The sequence below is a fragment of the Halichoerus grypus genome, chromosome 1, assembly GCF_964656455.1.
Source record: "Halichoerus grypus chromosome 1, mHalGry1.hap1.1, whole genome shotgun sequence".
Classification (NCBI taxonomy): Eukaryota; Metazoa; Chordata; class Mammalia; order Carnivora; family Phocidae; genus Halichoerus; species Halichoerus grypus.
The window spans coordinates 216,373,743-216,394,127 of record NC_135712.1 but is presented as its reverse complement, the minus strand read 5'-3'; the positions used below and the strand labels follow the sequence as shown (position 1 = coordinate 216,394,127).

The 20,385-nt window shown below is 56.7% G+C and overlaps 1 protein-coding gene across 1 annotated transcript; it reads right to left on the bottom strand.

The window, feature by feature from the left end:
* Window positions 1-1,644: 1,644 nt before the first annotated feature.
* CIMAP1D (CIMAP1 family member D) lies at window positions 1,645-8,835 on the bottom strand. The gene is made up of 4 exons (XM_078059591.1): window positions 7,642-8,835; window positions 5,819-5,926; window positions 3,884-3,997; window positions 1,645-2,129 (listed from the first exon to the last, which is right to left on the bottom strand). The coding sequence occupies exons 1-4, from the start codon at window positions 8,150-8,152 to the stop codon at window positions 1,645-1,647; spliced, it is 1,218 nt and encodes a 405-aa protein (XP_077915717.1). The 5' UTR covers window positions 8,153-8,835.
* Window positions 8,836-20,385: the final 11,550 nt, after the last annotated feature.

The window sequence follows — 20,385 nt, the reverse complement described above, 5'->3', positions numbered from 1 at the left end:
TGGCCCGCGAAGCCTGTGGAGGAGGAGGCGAAGCGGGGGAGGGACTCGCGGCGGATTGGCCGGCGTTGGGGTGAGGCGGAGGTCGGTGATGCTGCCCCAAGCCTGCGTGTGTCACGCTGGGACTGCTCTGGGTGCATCTGCAGGGTCGGGATGAGAGGGTATACAGCGCTCAAGTCCTTGGGGTCTGCTGGGGGGGGGGGCGTTGTCGGGGTCTGGAGCCTCCATCTGGGTTTGTGTGTGTTGTGTGTCTCTACATACATGTGGACCGTATGAGAGTTGGCCTGTTTGTCTACTGTGTGTATATTTGAACATGTGTATGCATGTGAGGGGGGCATCTGGGTTCTCCTGAGGGGTGGGTGTGCATGTATGTGTAGGAGTTCTGGTGTGTATCCACCTACATGGGTAAAGGGGTGCATGTTCAAGTTTGGCATTTCCAGGCTGGGGAAAAGGGACAGAGTAAGGGTCATGCATCTCAGGACCCCTCTGGGTCATGCCTGAGGTGCCACCCCTGGGCCATCTCCTCATGGTGGCAGTCTGTCCCTCCCAAGCTCCTGGGTTAGGGTCTTTCTGGGTCAGGGGTTTATAAGACCTGGGCTTATCACACAGGAGGCTCAGTCACATGACACCATCCATGTGTTTCCTTCCTGTCCCTAGGGAAGCATGGCAGGAACAGAGCCCAATGGCCAAGATTCAAATCCTGGCATCAGAGAGACACAAGGGCTCAGCGTGTGCCCTCAGGCAAGGGTCCAATCTCTCCAAAGCCCCATTTTCTCTCAGTAAACACTGACTGCCTCCTGAGTTGCTGTGACGCTTAAATGATCTTTATCAATATCTGAAACATGGTAGGCACCTACTGATGATGGAAATTAGAATACATTAAACTCCTATACATCCTTCAAAACCCAGTTTCAATGTCCCCTCTTCCAAGAAGCTTACCTGGCTTCCCCCTTTCAAAGCCCTGGCTTTTACCCAGCCCTGGATCCCTCCTCTGGTCCCATCCAGTCCCCCGGGGGCTGCAGAATTGGGGGGCTGGATCTTAAGAGCAGCATTTAAGTCTCCTTCCTTTGATGTGGACAGCGGGTTAAATGCACTCACATGTGTGATGCTGACAGCTCTTGTACCACAGAGAGATTTATTGGCAGGCCCCTAGAGGGAGGAGTATCAGCCTGATTTGGGGCTGGGACCAGCGCAGGCAGCTGTGCTTCCTTGAGAAGCAGGGAAGAGCCCAAGTTCAGCAGAAACCCAAGCTGTGTTGGGGATGCAGGCCCTAGCAGGGTGGACACCGAGTTCTAGGACACAGGAAGCTCATCCCCAGCCAGCCGCTGGGGAGGGCTGGGGCTCTCCCTTTCTCTGCCTGGCCTGACTTGGCCTGGTGTGACCAGAAGGAAGAAACTGGGGCACTGGACGGAAGCTCACCCTGCACAGGGCTGCAGGGTCACAGCCTCCAGGGACCAAAAGAAGCAAGTGGCCTAGAAGGACCTCAGAGTTCAGAAAAAAGGAGGAAAGAGGCACCTGCCCCCCACTTCTCCAAGCGCCCCACCAGCCAAAGCCAGGCTCAGGAGGGGCCTGCCCACACCCCATGTGACCACAGAGGTAAACTGAGGCTCGGTCCAGGGGCAGCTGGGAGTCCTGACCCCAAAGGTGTCAGGGTGTGGTGTCCACACCCATGGTGGTAGCCCTTTTGGAGTGGCGGATGCCCATGGTGAACGCTGGGGCCCTGGCTGTGGTCATGGTGACCTGCTCAGGTCTGTGGGCACCAGGCCCAGGAGTCTCCTCCGGGGGGCGTGTGGCACGGGGCCGGCCCAGCATGGTGAAGGCGGGCCGGCGCTGACGGTAGGTGTTGGGGTCTGGGCTATCATACTGGCCAGGACCTGGTATCTCAGCAGGGTCCTGAGGGGGGCGAGCGGGGGGTGTGCGGCCTGCTACTGTGTAGCTGGGGCTGCTGGGCTTAGTGAATATCTGGGAGCCCCAGAGGGAGGGCAGGGTATAGGTGTTAGGGGCAGGGGCTGAGGTGTCCTGGAGCTGTGGTCGCAGGCGGGATCCCAGAGTGAAAGCCGGAGGCGTCCGGTGACGCACAGGGGCTACCTTCTCTGGGCTGTAGGCCCCAGGGCCTGGTGTCACCTCCAGACCTATAAGAATGAGACAGGAGGGTTGGCAGGAGTCCTCACCTGCTCAAAGACCTTGCATGGCTGCCCATTGCCCCTATGCTTCCTGGAACTCACAGCACTTCTCGAGCAGCCCTGAGGTATCTCTCCTGCTTCCCAGACCTCCCTGTAGAGTAGTCTGTTCCCTCTCTCTTTGTGGTTTTAGAGAGAGGGGGGCAGAGGGAGAGAGAGAGAGAGAACCTTAAGCAGGCTCCACGCCCAGTGTGTGAGCCCAACGTAGGGCTCGATCTCAGGACCCTGAGATCATGACCTGAGCCAAAATCAAGTGTCAGATGCTTAACCGACTGAGCCACCCAGGTACCCCCCTGCCCCGTCCTCTTTTAAGCCTCCGGGCCTTTGCCCACACTCAACCTTCTGCCAGGCATACCTTCCATTTTCCCATTCCCACCTCCCAGGAGCTGCTTCTCTTCCTTCCAGATAGCCCCAAAGGCCCCTCCTTCCTGCTGCCTTTCCCACCCCCTCCTCCTAGGCAGAGCCCTCGCAGCCCTTCCAAGGACCTCCCCCAGGCTTGGGTCTTCCCCTCCAGACATGAGCACAGTGAGGTGGGATGGTCTCCACCTGGACCTAACTCTACCACCAGACTGGGGTCTTACAAAAAGCATGGGTATGTCAAATCTACTTCATCTCCTCAGCTTAATACATGTTTGAATGAATGAGTAGAAGGATGGGTGGTGAGTGGTTGGGTAAGGAGTGAATAAGTAGATGAATGGATCCATGGATATGTAGATAGTTGGATCAATAGCTGAACTGTGGATGGATGGATGGATGATTGGGTGGGTGGATGGATGGATCATGGAAGGATGAATGGATGGGTCATGGAAGGAAGGATGGAGGGAGGGAGGGATGGAAGGATGGAAGGATCATGGATGGATGGATGGACGTATGATGGAGGGATGGATGGAAGGATGGATGATTGGGTGGATGGATGGATCATGGAAGGATGAATGGATGGATCATGGAAGAATGGATAGATGGATGGATGGGTGATTGGGTGGATGGATGGATGGATGGATATGGAAGGATGGATGATTGGGTGGGTGGATGGATGGATGGATGGATGGATGAAAGGAAGGATGGATGGGTGGTTGGATGGGTAGATGATTGGGTAGCTGGATAAATGGGTTGATGGATTGTGGATGGATGGATGGATGGATGGATAATATACATGGAGGGTGGATGGAGGGATAGATGGATTGATAAATAGGTTGATGGATGAATCAGTGGATCAATAGATGGATTGGATGATTGAACAAGTGGATGGTTGGGTAGGTTGAATAGATAGGTGGGTGAATGGATGGATGGATGAACTGAAGGATCAGTGAGTGGATGAGCAAATGGGTGATAGGTCAAAAGATGAAAGGGTGGGTGGATGGGAGACTGGAATCAGGTCATTTAATCAGGTATGTCAGGTGGAAGTGAGTTGATTGGAGCCCGTGAAGGGGATTGCTGTATGCTCCACAGTCCCTACCATGCCCTTTGTCCCCCCCATGCCAAAGATGAGCCCCAGCTGCCCTCACAGCACCACATGTGCTCAGTGTCACTGTCACCCTGGCCCACTTCACGCATTCAGGTTCTCTCAGGGCCCCCAGCCCCTCCTCAGAGCCCCTTGATTTTGTCATCCAAAGACACTGAAGTTCCAGGAACTGGGTGAAGGGAGGGGAAGGAGAGGACTCTGAAAAGGCAGGGTCCTTGTGGAGCAGCACTGGTCAGATACTCACCCCGAGACTTGCCCCGGCCCTGCATGGAGTAGGCAGGGGTGCAGCTTCGGCCAAACCGGGTGACTTTTGGGTCCAGGAAGTAGACAGGCCCGGGGATGGTGTCCTGTGGAGATGCTGGGGGGAGGAGCCCAGAGTCCTAAGGGCACCTCCGATGCCCCCTCGACCCCGCTCAGTGCCCCTGGTCCACCCCAAGGCACTCCCACCCTCCAGACAGCCCCCAGCCCCACCTTGGACCACTGAGGCAGGGTTGCTCTGACCTAGGGGCCTGGGTCTCTGCCTTAACTTTGTCCTGATGAGCATTTCTGTGTCCTTGTGATCACAGCTGTCCCAGCCCTCAGACCAGGGAAGCAGCTGGTGGGTTGGTTGGAATTGCACGTACAGCAAGACTAGACCCTGAGGAGGGGCTCTTTGCATGCTTGGGCTTGTCCCTGGGTGGGACTGCGTGGGTCTCAGCATGGCTCCCCGTGAGCTGCGTCTCTGCCTCGGTCTCCTCAGTGGCGGGATGAGATGGAATGGCGGGAGGGTCCGTGGAGGGCGGCCCAGTGCGGGGCACCTCACTGCTGGGACCAGTCGCTGGGACTGATGTCACCGCCACTGGTGAGCCATAAATGCTCATGCCTCTGCGTGTCATGGCTGCGACACAAATTCACCGGGCGGCACAACACACGAGCTGGCACGGACTCACCGGGCAGCACGACACGCGAGCTGGCACGGATTCACCGGGTGGCACGACACGCCAGCTCATGGATTCACCGGGTGGCACAACATGCGAGCTGGCGCACAAGCACGTCCCAGCTCCAGGCCCATGCGTCTGCTGCCAGCCCTACCGAGTCCCTTTCTCCTGGGGGCTCTACTGAACCCCTCATCCTGCAAAGCCCAGACCACATGCCTCCCCCTCCAAGAAGTCTTCCCTGGGGAACCAGCAAAGTCTACCCTGGCCCCCCATCCACCCCTGACTCCCCGGCCTGTCTGTCCCTCTGTCCCAGGATGTCCCTGGGGAACCCAGGCCGCTCTGGGCCAGAGGTGAAGTTCTTAACCCTTCCTTGGAGCTTCTGGAGTTTTGTTTCAGGTTGGGTTGGGATTTTTGCTGATTCTAAAGGCTGAGAAGAAGCTGCTGCCCCACACGTCCGTCAGCCACCCCCACCCCAAACCTTCATCCCTGTGAATCAAAGTCCTCGTGCGGGACTCTCCCCAACCAGGGCGCTCCGGGACCTCAGCTCTAGAAAATGGGGTGATGGAGTCTGTGGGCATTCATGTGAAGGGCAGAGTGTTGCTAGAACGTGGCAGCGATTCCACTAACAGGAATGAGCAGTGAGCTGGGGCCACGGCCACCCACATTAGCGGCACTGACGGTGCTGACCCTCGCACACATCCTGATGCAGCTCTTCTGGCCAGGGGCAAGGTGGGCGATGCGGAAGCAAGGACCCCACTGACCGGGCCAGCCCCGCCGCCCACGGGCTGTCCGCACCACCCTGCCCTCTCCACAGCTGTCTGTGAGGAGCCCCGTCCTGCTGACGCAGATACTGAGACTAGGACCCCCGTGAAGCCCATTTCCACTGCGCTGTCTAGGCACCAGGCACTGATCCTGGCTCACGGACGTCTGCAGGCACCTGTTGGTTTCATGTGAGGACAGCTCTGTAAGGGGCACACTGTCACTGTTCGTGGGGGAGGACACTGGGACACAGAGCCGCTGAGCAGCCTGTCCAAAGTCAGGCAGCAAGGAAGCCGCGAGGCCCAGGAGACAGGCTCAGGGCTCGGCAGCACGCTGCATTCTACCTTCCCTTCTTATCCAAGGACACAGAGGACATAGCGCTTCCCCAGGGTCACTCCGCAAGCAGGGGACGGGGCCGCGGGGACCTAGGGGAGACGGGAGGCTCAGAGGGCCCCTCCCCCACCCGTCCAGCCCCCACCGGCACCCAATCTTACCGATCTTACTGGGGCGGGGTCTCCAGAAGAGGGAGTAGGCCGGACTGACCGCCCTGGTGCAGTCGTGGTTGATGTAGCCCACGGTGGACGGCAGGACGTACAAGCCTGGCCCTGAGCCTGCGACCGAAGCCCTCAGGTCACAGCCTGCGGCTCCAGACGCTGACACAGGGGCGGGAACCCAGGGCCCAGCCCCTGAGCCCCGACCTGGGCTGCCTGCCACCCTCCATGGCAGGAGTGGGGGTGGGAGCTGCCCACCCCCCCACAGGGGGAAAGTGAGTGAGGGGCATTGTGAGTCAAACCTGAGTCAAAGGTAGGAGGGGCCACAGGGCCAGCAGTCTCCTCCTGCTTTAGGGCACATTGGGACAACCGAGGCCCAGACACAGAGATGCGTTGTCATGGTGGGGAAACCAAGGCCCAGACACAGAGATGCGTTGTCACGGTGGGGAAACCGAGGCCCAGACACAGAGATGCGTTGTCACGGGTGGGGAAACCGAGGCCCAGACACAGAGTTGCACTGTCACAGGTGGGGAAACCGAGGCCCAGACACAGAGATGCACTGTCACAGGTGGGGAAACCGAGGCCCAGACACAGAGATGCGTTGTCACGGGTGGGGAAACCGAGGCCCAGACACAGAGGGGTGGGGAAACCGAGGCCCAGACACAGAGTTGCACTGTCACAGGTGGGGAAACCGAGGCCCAGACACAGAGATGCACTGTCACAGGTGGGGAAACCGAGGCCCAGACACAGAGATGCGTTGTCACGGTGGGGAAACCGAGGCCCAGACACAGAGATGCACTGTAACGGGTGGGGAAACCGAGGCCCAGACACAGAGATGCACTGTCACGGGTGGGGAAACCGAGGCCCAGACACAGAGACAAGCTGTCACGGGTGGGGAAACCGAGGCCCAGACACAGAGATGCGTTGTCACGGGTGAGGAAACCGAGGCCCAGACAGAGACAAGCTGTCACAGGTGGGGAAACCGAGGCCCAGACACAGAGATGCACTGTCACAGGTGGGGAAACCGAGGCCCAGACACAGAGATGCGTTGTCACAGGTGGGGAAACTGAGGCCCAGACACAGAGATGCACTGTCACAGGTGGGGAAACTGAGACCCAGACACAGAGATGCGTTGTCACGGGTGGGGAAACCGAGGCCCAGACACAGAGACAAGCTGTCACAGGGGGGGAAACCAAGGCCCAGACACAGAGATGCACTGTCACAGGTGGGGAAACCAGGCCCAGATGCAGAGATACGCTGTCACAGTTGCAGTGTTTGGTGGCCTCGGCAGGAACATCAGGGCCCCGGAGCCTAACTCCTGCTGTTTTGTTGCGCACAGATGCAGGAGCCAGGGCCGGGGCCTCACCGAGAACGCACAGTTAGCCTCAAGTTGGGAATGTTCAGGACCCTGCAGAACGTCCAGACCTTCAAGCCTCACAATCATCTATTCTCTCCTTGCTACTTTATGTTGTTCAAGGTTCTCCTCACTGATTGATACACCAAAGACTTCTTATCTGTTTTGCCTCGCGTCTGTCTCCCCCACGAACCTCTGCCACTCTGTCATTGCTGTAGCATCAGCCCCTGCCAAGGTGCCTGCCCATGAAATGCTCAGTGCTTGTTGGGTGGAAGCCCACGCAAGAGCCAACGGAAATGTGACGTTCACACCCATCCTACTGGGAGGAAAACTGAGGTTTGGGGAAGGGCAAGGACTTGTCAGAGACTCCCACCTCCAGCTGGGCTCCCAGAACTTTCCAGAAGCCACAGCGGAGCTGGGGAAAATAGAGCAGGGCAAGCTTCCACCACCACGGCCTCCCTCCTCCACAGCTGGAGCGTACCATTCTCCACAGTGTCCATCCCGCAGGACTTCCTCAAGCCGGTCTCCAGAATCTGGCACTCAGTGGCCCGCCAGCCCTGGGGTGCTGTGGTCAGCCGTGGATCAGGGCTGCAGCTGAGGGTCCCCATGGTGAGCAGGTGAGGAGCTGCAAGGAGCACAGGGGCCAGGCAGCACCCACGCCTGGTGCTGTCTCCTCCACAGCAGTAGCTCTGGGCCGCAGGTCCCGGCACTGTCCTCAGTCCTTGCGGCTTGTGCTGATGTTGGCAGGGCCCTGGCCTCACCACACACCCCCCGGAGACTGCACAGACAGTCCCTTGTCCCTCTGCAGAGTCTTGGGGCCCTGGCCCTAGCAGGCCGATCAGCGGACGCTGGCCTGGAAGTGGGGCCAGGATCGAGTGTCGGCCTGGGGCTGGATAGTCCAGGAAAGAATCCTGTGTCAGCAGAGCAGGTCCCCAGGGAGCAGCCAACCTGGGCAGCCGGGGCCAGAGAAGCCTCCAGAGAGCCAAAGCCATAAACACAACACCTACAGCCTTGCAGCAGAAGGGACTGGTGAGGTCTTGGGCAGTGTGGCCCCATTTCTACAGCTGGGGAAACTGAGGTACAGCACAAGGTCATACGGTGAGTTTGCCCCTGTATGGGAATTGCAACTTCAGGCCAAGAAACTTGCCTACCTGCCTGCTTGCATTCCTTCCCTCCTTCTTCCCTTCATCCAATATGCACTTATTGAGCACCTACTGCGTACTAGGTTCTGTTTGGGTTGGCGGGGACACGAAGGAATAGACAGATGAGGAGCTGATGTTCTCAGTAGGGGACAAAGGAAATAAACAATGAATTAATAAATGAGCAAATAGTATATAAGAAAGGTGTTAAATGTGCTAGAAAACACAAGGCCAGGATGGGAGCCCTCGATGGCAGCGCAGGTGCAGGCCAAGTGTTGGGGCAGGAGGACAGGTCACTGAATTGAGAAGGTGAAAGGAGAGCATGTCTTAAGGGAATGGCCGTGCAAAGGCCCTGGGGCAGAGGCAAAGATGGCAAGAGGGCAATGGCAGTCCTCCAGGACAACTCACAGCCTCCCAGAAGCCAACAGAGATTTACCCCCCAACTAGAGTTTATTTCTCTGCCTGCACTAAAGGCAACCGCTGTGTCAGGCTCTAAGAATTCAAATTCCTATGTCTTCCATGTGTGTCGCTGTATTGCCAGGCCGTTTTGCACTGTCACCTTTAACAGCTTTATTGAGTGACAATTTACATATGATGCAATTCACTCCTCAATGTAATTTTAATACATCCTATAGTTTTTTAACTTTTTAATCAAAATGTTAAAAAGTTCATGAAACGAGTCTGAAATGTTTATATTAGAAAAAAGGGGGGAAAAAGAAGAAAGATCTTAAAACCAGTGACCTCAGGTTCCACCTTAAGAAGCTAGAAACAGAAGAATAAGTGGAAGGGAGGAAATCAAAGACATAATAGTAGAAATGCATGAAATGGAAAACTGTAGAAAGAATCGACAAAGCCCCTCCCCCCAAAAGCTGGTTCTTTAAAAAGATCAACAAATTTGATAAAGCTCAAGCTAGAATGACCGAAAAACAATGAGAAAGAACATAAATGACCAATATCAAGAATGGAAAAGAGACATCATTACAGACCCCCACGCCTTAAAGGGATGATAGGGTCTATGTGAAGCTACCAGCAGAAAAACTCCCATCCTTTTTATGCTCAGGCACCTCATGTGCATCACGTTGGTTAATTATCTCAGCATCCCATTGAGGGAAATGCCGTGGCTAAACCTCATTTGTGGTCATAGATAGGGAAACTGGGGCTCAGAGAGGGGAGGTGACATGTGCATGTCCCTGAGTAACTTAGCAGCAGAGCCAGGAGTTGAATCCAGGACATTCTGACTCAGATTTTAGTTCAAAGTTTAGGGTCAAGGGCTTCTCCCAAACTCTAATCCCAGCTCACTGTTCTGGGAGTGCTGAAAACCCACTGTGGACTCCTACAGCCCCAAAGATAAAATCCAAGCACTCGCTGGCACACAAGGCAGTGCCAGGCACAGTCTTGGCCCTCCTCCCCTCTGCCCTCGCCTCTGATCCTTCAGTCCTCACTCATTCTCCTCTGGTCACAGTAGCACTCTTATTCCTTGAAGCCACTCCAACCAGGTCCCACCTCAGGGTGCCTACTTGAGCTCCCTCCACCTGGGGCACCTTGGCCGACAAACCAGCCCACAGCCAGCTCCTTTCTCAGTCACCTCTGGGCCCCCCAAATTGGACAAGCCACTTGCTTCTTTCCAGAAGCAGCACAAACCCCAGCACTGTGAACAGAACTAGGCATTGATGAGGGAGACAGGAGGTAAATACCCCAACCTCCTCCTCCTGCCAATCAGTCTGTCCCACTGACCAAAACTGGCCAGAAGTGCAGGAACCCAGGGATACCATCACCGAGATCAGCCTCAAGGACCCAGGACCAGGCAGAGAAAGGACCAGGGTCCTGGCCGGAGGATGATCTTTCATCCACGTTCCAGCTGGGACTTGGCCCCAACTGCCTCAGTTTCCCCATCGTGACATGGGAAGAAGCAAAGCGCTAATGCGGGGTGGGAAACAGACAGGAATAACTGCCTGAGCCTGAAGGGGAGGTTTTGGAGACCGCAAGGTCCAGCAATATCACCAGACTGAGCTTATCCAAGAGATGCGCCCCCCCAGCCGGTCCTCCAACTGATCACACCAGCTTCTCTCCACCAACTCACTTTTGGCTCAGAGCTCCTCACCACCGCCAAGTAATGGCATGTAAATGAGAAGCTAATTCTAAACCCATGCAAATGAGCCATGTTTTTAATCCACAGAGGAGAGCAAATGAGCAAAATAGAACAAGGAAGCCTGGACTGGGATAGGGTGCAAGGCTCCTGCCTCAGCAATATGATGCGGCCTGGGGGGGCCCAGGTGATGGACGGCAGGCTCTGGGCCTCAGTACCCCCAGAAGAGGCTGCAGGGACTGAGCTGATAGCATCGATGCTCATAATTATCAATCCGACTGTTATTTATTTGTGTGCCAGGCACGGTTCAGGCGCTAGGAAAACAGGTGTGAACAAAACCCGTCAGCTCCCTTCCTCACCCTTTTGTTGAGAGAGACAAACGAGTGAGTGCGTTTTACATTACTTTAGAAGGCAAAGTCATGGAGAAAAATCGAGGCCAAGAAGGACTTGGAGGTGTGGGTAGTTGCAGTTTTGAAATGGAGTGGTCAGGGGAAGCCTCACTGAGAAGGTGACATTCAAGAGAGACCTAAAGGAGGTGAGGAGGGAGCCAGGGGATGATCTGGGGAGAAGGCACAGCAGGTGCAAAGGTCTTGAGCCTCAAGTGCACCTAGCATTCCGGAGGAACGGCGAGGAGACCCGTATTGGTTGGAGCGGAGTGAGTGATGGGTAAAGAGAGGGAGCAGGTCGTGCAGGGTCCCGGGAGAGGACTGGGGCTTTTACGCGCGCCGAGGCACCCGGGGCAGAGCTGGGGCTCTTCCCAACTCGGTGCTCACCAGCTCTGCCCAACTCGGTCCCGGGGAGGGCTGGGGCAGAGCAGGGACCTGCCCAACTCGGTGCTCACCAGCGCCCTCTGGCTGCCGCGTGGAGAACAGACCGCGGGTGGCGCCGGGAGGCGAGGAGGAATGGGATTGCGCTGGTGGGGCGGGGGGAGATGGGGGATGGAGGTGGGGGATGGAGGTAGGGGAAGAGATGGGGGAGATGGGGGAAGACGGTGGGGGGAGGAGATGGGGAGAATGGGGAGATGAGGAGGAGGGTGGAGGTGGGGCGTGGAGGTGGGGGGAGAGGTGGGAGATGGGGAGGAGGAGGATGGAGGTGGGGGGTGGAGGTGGGGGGTGGAGGCGGGAGATGGGGAGGAGGAGAATGGAGGTGGGGGTGGAGGTGGGGGGAGGCGGTGGGGGCAGGAGATGGGGAGAGGGAGAAGATGAGGAGGATGGAGGTGGGGGGTGGGGGGAGAGAGGAGAGAGGAGATGGGGAATTAGGGGGAGATGGGAAGAGGCGGGGGTGGGAAATGGGGGGGGGAAGGGTTAGGCTCCATCAGCTGGTGGTCGAGCAGGAGGTAACAAGCAGGTGGGTCCCGGATCTATTTTAAAACTAAAACCAAGGGGTTTTGTGGGCCCATCTGATCTGCTGCCTCCAGCATTTGGGCCTGAGAACAGGACCCGATTGAGCTGCCTGTGACTGGGAGGGGAAACGCAGGTGTTCAGAGAAGATCCAGAGTTCAGTTTTGGGACGGTGGGATGTGGCCTCTCTGGTGGACAGCAGCTGTGCGGGTCCAGGTTGTAGGTTCTCTGTGCCACCTAACAAAGTCCCCCAAACTCGGTGGCTTAAAAGACACCCACATTTAGTATGTCACAGTTTCGGAGGGTGGCAGAGTTATGTCCTCGGCTCAGGCTGCATTGCTGCTATTGGCGGGGCTGAGGGCTGACTCGGGAGGCTCCAACAGGGAACATCCACTTCCCAGCTCCCTCGGGTTGTGGCAGGATTTATTTCCTTGTGGTTGTAGGACTGGGAGCCCCCTTCCAACTGGCTTCTGGCCAGGTGGCCTCCTAACTTGGCTGCTTAGTTTTTCAAAGCCAGCAAAGGAAAAAGTCTCAGCAATATGCCAGGTGGAGCTGATATTATTTATAACAGTTATGGTGAGCAGGTGTCCCTACCAAGGGCCCTGGTTCTTCCCTCTCTCCACTCCCTCCATCTCTTCCTGAATCCTCTAGTTCCTTCTTCAATCACTGCCCCCAGATTCACTCATCTCCCTTCTTCCCCTGCAACCCATTTTCTGCACAAGAACCAAATGATCTTTTGGAATCGAAAGTTACCCCCGTGTCTATGTTCTGCTTACAAAAATTCCCCTGGCTCTCCTTATGCCATGAACAAATCCAAACCTCTAACCTTGCCTATGTCTGGCTTTGAGGGCAGGAACTGCACATATTGGGCACCAACCGTGTACCAGCCTCTGTGCGGGGGCAACCGACACCGCCCACAAGACACAGAATGCAAACCACATGTGCCATCTTGAGTTTTCTAGTAGCCACATCAAAAAACAGAAACAAGATAAATTAGTTTTAATAATACATTTTATTTAACTCAACAGAACCAAAATAGTATCATCTCAGTATACAAAAACTGTGGTTGAGACATTTTACATTCTTTCCTTCCCGCTAAGGCTTCAAAATCCAGTGTGCGTCTTGCACTCACAGCACATCTGTTTGGACCAGCCGCAGTTCAAATACTCGGTGGCCACGGTGTCGTCAGCACAGATCTAGAGTGCTTTAGATTTAGAGTTCCCTTAGTCTGGTGGTTCTCAGCCTAGGGCAGTTCGGCCCCTGGACACTGCACAATATCTGGGGACACTTTCGGTTGCCAAGACTGAGTGGGAAGGGTGCTCCTGACATTCAGTGTGTGGGGGCCAGGGATGCGGAGGGTAGCCTGATGCAGAGGGCTGCAACCAGCATTCCTCCTCACAGATCAAGCACACCCGTGTAGCCAGCTCTGAGATCCTGGGACAAGATGCTTCCAGCCCCCCAGAAGCCCCATCATGCCCCCTTCCAGTCGTCTCCTTCCCTCTACCTTGTAACCACTGTCCTGACTTCAGAAGTGAGGCTGTTGCCGCCCCTCCCCCCCCCTTTTTTTTTTGCTTTATATAAACAGAACTGTGCACTTCATTCTTATGAGGCCTCTTTCCCTAGACCTAGTGTGTACGATCCATCCTCTTGCTGGGTGTGGTTGTAGACCAATCATTTCCATTGCTGAGTGTAATTCCATCGCATGAAGACAGCACACTTTATTTGACGAGCTGCTAGGGAGTTTCCCTTTGAGGCTACTGCAGATAATGCTGTTCTCAGCATTCCAGGCTGTGCAAAGGTCCTGGGGAAGCACTGGGCTTATGTGTTGAACAGTGAGGAGGCCCTTGTGGTTGGAGCAGTGTAAGTGGGGGGAGAGAAAGAGGAGTTAAGGGTAGGGAGGGGATGAGGGCAGGGTGAGGGGGCTTTTACCCTGAGGGGGGTGGGCAGCCTGAAGGGCTCTGGGCAGAGGAGAGGTGACGTCAGGTATAAGAGAAAAGGAGTCAAGAATGGCTACAAGGCTTTGACCTGAATCTCCTGAAGAACAGGTCTGAGGCTGAACCCAGATGAGGGGCCTGTCGATTCCTTTAGTTGTTTATTGCCTGTCCCGGCCGCACCCCTGCACGGCCGCACCCCTGCACGTAACGTGCCCGGGCAGACACCGCACAGGAACATGCACAGGAAGAGGCCGGGGCTCTGCCTGTCGTGTCTTGGAGTACAGAGCCAGCGCACAACGAACTCCTACTGACACGTGGGTGAAGGGGACCCTCGTCGACATTACTGCTGCTGTCGGTCCAAGTTCCTACCATCCCTTTCTAAAATCATCTGGAGGCTGAAAGTGAGGATGTGCCCCCAGAACGCTGGGGGGGGAGGGTTGTTTGTTGGGGTTTTTTTTAGATTTTTAAAAAAATTTTTTTTTAAGATTTTATTTATTTGTGAGAGAGAATGAGAGACAGAGAGCATGAGAGGGAGGAGGGTCAGAGGGAGAAGCAGACTCCCTGCTCAGCAGGGAGCCGGACGTGGGACTCGATCCCGGGACTCCAGGATCATGACCTGAGCCGAAGGCAGTCGCTTAACCAACTGAGCCACCCAGGCGCCCTAGATTTTATTTATTTATTTGAGAAAGAGAGAGAGAGCACAAGCAGGAAGGAGGGGCAGAGGGAGAGGAAGAAGCAGATCGACGTGGGGTCCAATCCCAGGACCCCGAGATCATAACCTGAGCAGAAGGCAGACACTTCACCGACTAAGCCAGCCAGGCGCCCCAGAAGGCTGGGTTTATTGAGTGACCTGCTGTCTTCTGTTGCTGGAAAGCGGGTGGCAGCCGAACAGGTGTTCATAGGCTGCCCCTTCCAGTGTCAGATGCAGCTCTGACCTCCCATCTGCCACAATCTGTCACTTCCCACCTACTCCCCCAGGGCATCTGCAACTGTCCTTTGTCCCGAGGCCAGCCCCCTGACTCATGCGCCTCTGTGGCTGCCTGCCCCTTTGTTCCGACGGGACTCTAACAAAGAAGACTTGTTCTCCCCAAGACAAGAACTCAGTGAACCTGCCAGCCTCCCCTCCTGTCTCCATCCGGGAAAGTGGCCGCTTTCCATGTGGGACAGAGCAGGGGTAGGCTCAGCTCTTGTGTTCTGAATACCTGGCTGCATGTCTGCCAAGTCCCCATTTTGCAGACGCAAACACTGAGGTTCAGAGGAAGGAAGGCTTGTATTCAGAAGACTGGAGGGCTGGATAGATGTCTCGGCCGGCTTTCCTGAAGCCTACAGAGTCCCACCCAACCAGGTCCTTTCTCTCCCTCTGGCTTCATCCATCCCCCTGGAGCAGCCCCCCTGGCCTCTTTGCTTTCCTAGAACACACCAGGCAGCTCCAGGCTCAGGGCCTTTGGACTCACTGTACCCTCTCCCTGGTATGCCCTTTCCCACATAGATGCTTGCTAAATCTCTTCAGTTCCTCCAAGTCTTTGCTCAGGCCTCTCCATCTAATCTTCCTCTGAGTGCTCAATTTAATCCTACAATGTGCCCCATCTCCACACTACCAGACCCTCTTCCGTTTTACTTTTTCTTTTGCTCACAGCATTTATCACCAGCAAACAGAGTATACCCTTTACCCACTGCACGGTGGTGGGCTGGAGTTTTGTGAGCTGATTGAGGTCATGTTGGTAGCTTGAAATCAGCCATGGTGGGAATGCCTACAGGAATCAGCATGCACTACAGAGTTAGGCTTTTTACGCGGCTGAAGCCAGGATTCAACATTTATCAACACACAGCTGCCTGTTCATTACACTTAGTGCTTGTGGCCTCTGGTTCCTCCTGCCTCCATTAGAATGTAAGTTCCTAGGGGCAGGGGTCTGCCCAGTCACCCCGGCATCCAGCAGGCCCTCAATAAATACTTGTTGAATCGAGTGACCCTCATCCCTAGCAACTGCTCTCCAACTTTGACATCAGGCCCCATGACGAACCACCCCTCGGCATGACCCTGGTCCCTAGCACCATTTCGCCAGACCCCAGAAACACCCTCCACCTTTAGATACATCCCTCGAGCTCCCTAGCACCCCGACCCTAGGCCGGGCAATCCGGTCCCCTCGCAGCTCCCGCGGTCGCGGGGAAGGGAGCAGAAACACCGCGGCCTCTGACTCCGGTCATTCCGCACGGATTTCCTGCGCGCCCGCTGCCCTCTGGGCTCTGGCACGCAGGGCCGTCCTCGCCGCCTCCCCGAGGCCGGTCCCAGGGCCGCACGACCCACACATCCGACCGCGGGGCCTCCCGGCTGCGGACGGTGCCCACCCCGCGGGGTCGGGGGGCCAGCACGGCGTCCTGGTCATTCCCTGTAAGAGTCGCGCGGACCGGAGGCGCCGGGTGCGCGTAGCCCCGCCCTCGGCCCCCAGCGAGCGGCCGGGCCCGGACCCGCAAGGACGCTGGCCTCGACATGCGGGTCTGCGGGTCTGCGGGCCTGCGGGTCTGCGGCTCAGGGCCCGGGAGGCGCAGCGACCCGCGCGACCTCGGAGGAAACACCGCCCCGGGGCCCGCGGCATGCCGGGAGTTGTAGTGCGGCGGCGCGGGGCGAGCGCGGGGCCCACCGGGACTTGTGGCCGCCGCGGCAGCGTCTGCAGGGCGCCGCGGGAGGAGCTGAGCCGGGCCGGGGCCCCAGTGGGCGCAGGGCTGCAGGATGCGAACGCGCTGCACGGCCGGGGCCCCGCGACCGGCACGAAGAAGCGGCTGAACCGCAGCGCCCTGCTGGCTAGGAACATGGTCACCGAGAGTGCGCTCGGTGGCGGCGAGAGCGCTCGGCACCAGCCCGATCCGGGACCCCACCCCCAACTCTAACCCTACTGGGCACGCACAGCCCATCTGGACCGGCTGGGACTCGCAGTCTCAGCCTTGGACGCTGAAACCTAGCGCCATTCCCTCCCCAGGACCCCCAAACCCAGCGTGGTCCACCCAGACACCCAGGCACAGCCCTGCAACCTCAGTTCCCCACCTCCCTGCAGAACCACCCCCAGCTCCAACTTAACCACGCTCTGATCTTGGCCCCACCTCATCACCCAGACCTGGCTCCTAGACTCCCATGCTGCTCAAGCTCCGGGGCCTCACTCACAGAGCAGGTGCAGACCCTGCTCCCGAAAGAAGCTCCTTGGGCAGAGAGCTTCCCTGAGGGGGTCTGGTCTGAGCGCTGACTGTGACCCCCAGCCTCAGCGCCTCCTCCCTCCACAGTCTGGCCTCTGGGACCCCCAGCCTAGCCCCTATGCCTCCCCCAGGCTTACCCACCCAGTGTTTCCCAACCGCTGGTATTGGGGCTGAGTTGTTCCCTGGGCGGCGTGGGGGGGTTGAGCAGCAGGGGCACCCATCCACTCCAGGCCAGGAGCACCCCAGCTCTGACAACCACGTGTGTCTCCCAGACATCACCCAGTGTCCCCTCAGGGCAGGACTGCCTGGGTGAGAACCACTGTCCTAACCCATTAAAACACCAGGGGTTCCCACATCTCAGCCTGGGGTTAGGTGGAGCAGAGGGGAGCTCCCCACCTCAGGAAAGGACATTTCCATTCGGTGCTCAGGACAGGCCACAAACCCAGCCTGAGGTCAAAGCCCCCTGCTCACTAGAGCGCACAGGTCACTTAAATTCTCCAGCAACCATGTTGAAAAAACAGGAAAAAATGTGGCATAAATAGGGGCTCCTGACTGGCTCAGTGGGTGGAGAGTGCGACTCTGGTTCTTGGGGTTGTGAGTTCCAGCCCCACACTGGGTGGAGAGGTTACTTAAAAATAAAAATCAGGATGCCTGGGTGGCTTAGTCCATTAAACATCTGCCTTCAGCTCAGGTCGGGATCTTGGGGTTCTGGGATCAGGCCCCACATCAGGCTCCGTACTTGGGAGGGGTCTGCTTGAGATTCTTTCCCCCTCCCCATCCCTCAGCTCCTCCCCCCCCACCCCGCGCTCTCACGCTCACGTGCTCTCTCTAATAAATAAATAAATTCTTTAAAAATAAATAAAATTTAAAAATTAAAAATTAAATAAAAGTAGATTCACAAACCCAAGTTGTTACAAAGTCACTTTAAGGTTTTCCAGTAAATGAGTCAAGTATCTGCTTTTAAGTTGAAATGTTAATTAAAAGTTACATTTCAGGTGGTCAGTAGGCACACATGGCTGGCAGCTCTGCCCTAGCCTCCGTCGTGTGACCCAGCGTTGACACTTCTCCAGCCGAGCTCTCCGGGGGTTGGGCAGCCAGGCCGCTCTAGCACATGGTTGGACACTGGAGAGCAGATCCAGCCCTGGACCTGGTGACCGTGGACAAATCCTTCTGAACTATTTGAATTTATCACCACACATCTGCTTTGGGAGATGGTCTACCTCCTCATAGAAAACCCAAAGATTCATCAACACTGGGTCTGCATCTCTGTGGGGTCATAGCAGTGACTATCTCCTCAGATACCGCTGGCCCCCACTCCATGATGGCTACAGGGCATGGTCAGCTTGGGGTGGCAGAATGGGGAGGGTGCTCAGTTGGGGGAGGACAGAAGAGTGGCTGGATGGGTGGATGGGCGATGGATGATGGACATGTGGACAGGTAGATGGCCAGACGATGGGCAGATGAATGGATGGATGGGTAGGTGGACGAATGGTCAATAAGTGGAAAGACGGATGGACAGGCAGGTGGGTGGATGATGCATGAACGTGTCAGTCTCTGGTTAGACTGATAGATGATGACCTCACCCCTGAACTCCACCCTGGTCTGCCCACACCTCCTAGGATCAGTTTGGGTGTGTTCTGCCCTCTGCCCTGCAGGTGTCTGGGGGGGTGGTGACCCGCCTGCAGTCCCATCCCCAGGTGTGGGGCAGAACATAATCACCAGCATCCTCGGCCTGTGCAAGGGCCCCACCCTCTACAGCTTCGTCTTCTACCTGTTCCACGTGGAGCTGAGCAAAATGGTGGCTCGGGGCCCCGGACAACGCTGCCAGGACCAACATGGCAAACCCTTCAGACGAGGTCCCACCCTCCACCCACCTGTGTCCCACCTGTCCCCCTGCCTGTCTCCAGGGACAGGAACACCACACTGGCCTCTCTTCTCACTGGACCATCATCCTGGGCCACTCTTTCTCTTTGGCACCTGCCCCATTCTCCTCCAGCCCCTGGTCACCCTTTTGACCCCCCTTAGCACAGTCACCTGGCCCTGCAGCCCAGGGCCCACAAGGAGCTTGGTGGGGGTCCCCAAGCTGTCCCACAGCCCTTCGGGTGGGGGCCCCATCAGCAAGGAGCTGTGCTGGAGGGCAGCATAGCCTGAGTTAGCAACAGGACCTGAGACCAGGGGTTATACTTCTGGGAGCCCCAGACTCAGGATGGTAGAGCCAGCACCCCAAAATCAGCTCTCACCAAGATGTGCCTTCCTGCTCCTTGGGGCAGATGAGGGGCCTGAGGATCCTCAAGGCCCTCACCCTTGCCTGTTCAGGTCATTTAGGGCTACCCCAGCGTGAACCCTCCACTCCTGGTAGGGGACGAGCCACAGTCCCCAGGGATGCTGGGCCCAGCTACAGGGCCTTTGAGGGCCACCCTGACCCTACTCCACCCCCAAGGGCCTCCATCCAGTCTGTCTGAACCCAGATGTCACAGCCCAAAGCCTCCGACCCCTTGATGCTCATGACAACTTAAATCTCAGGCCCTCAGACCGGCCTCAAGGGGTCAGGCAGTGTGCAGACACCAGGCTCTGACAGCCCTGGCCACCACCAGTGTGGGGTTCAGCTTCCCAGAGAAAGAGAAGTTGTCTTTTTTTTTTAAGATGTTATTTATTTATATGGGAGAGAGAGAGAGAGTGCACAGGGTGGGGGGGGCAGAGGGAGAGGGAGAAGCAGACTCCCCGCTGAGCAGGGAGCCCGATGCGGGACTAGATGCGGAACTTGATCCCAGGACCCTGGGATCATGACCTGAGCCAAAGGCAGATGCTTAACCCACTGAGCCACCCAGGCGCCCCGGAGAGAAGTTGTCTTCACGGGCATGTGGTGTTATTTACTTGGGGCTCTGGCCCCCAACCTTGGTGCCCTCGGTGTCATCCCTCCTGCCAAGCCCCCTTGGTCTAGCTCAGCCAGGCTACTTCAGGGCAATTCCTCCAGCCTTCTAGAGCCTTCTATGGGTATTTATTAAAAGATCATTCACGGGCGCCTGGGTGGCTCAGTCGTTAAGCGTCTGCCTTCGGCTCAGGTCATGATCCCAGGGTCCTGGGATCGAGTCCCACATCGGGCTCCCTGCTCGGCGGGAAGCCTGCTTCTCCCTCTCCCACTCCCCCTGCTTGTGTTCCTGCTCTCGCTATCTCTCTCTCTGTCAAATAAATAAATAAAATCTTTAAAAAAAAAAAAAAAAGATCATTCACAAAAAATAATAAATAAATAAATAAATAAATAAATAATCATTCACAACCTCCCTTTCCTTCCCCCCTCCCCCATCCCTGAGACCCACAGAAGCAGGGAGTGACTGCGGGGGGGGGGGGAGGGGGGCATGTCCCAGGTAGGGGGTCCTCCAGTGTGAAAGACACTGCTCTTGTGGCCCCAGCCCACCCCAAAGAAAGAGCTGTGAGCCCCCAACTGGCCGGTGGTACCAATGAGTGGAGCTGGCCCAGCCCAGGTGAGAAGGGTGTCCCTGGAGAGAATGGGCATCTCTGGGGGGCTGGGGCAAGCTGGCC

What these genes read in the sequence shown, in the direction of transcription:
- CIMAP1D (XM_078059591.1), bottom strand. Translation starts at nt 8,152, where the DNA reads ATGGCTTTGGCTCTCTGGAGGCTTCTCTGGCCCCGGCTGCCCAGGTTG. An exon ending in GATGGACACTGTGGAGAATG is followed by an intron (nt 5,927 to 7,641) that starts GTACGCTCCAGC and finishes CTTCGGTCGCAG; the next exon opens with GCTCAGGGCCAGGCTTGTAC. An exon ending in GGGCCGGGGCAAGTCTCGGG is followed by an intron (nt 2,130 to 3,883) that starts GTGAGTATCTGA and finishes TCATTCTTATAG; the next exon opens with GTCTGGAGGTGACACCAGGC.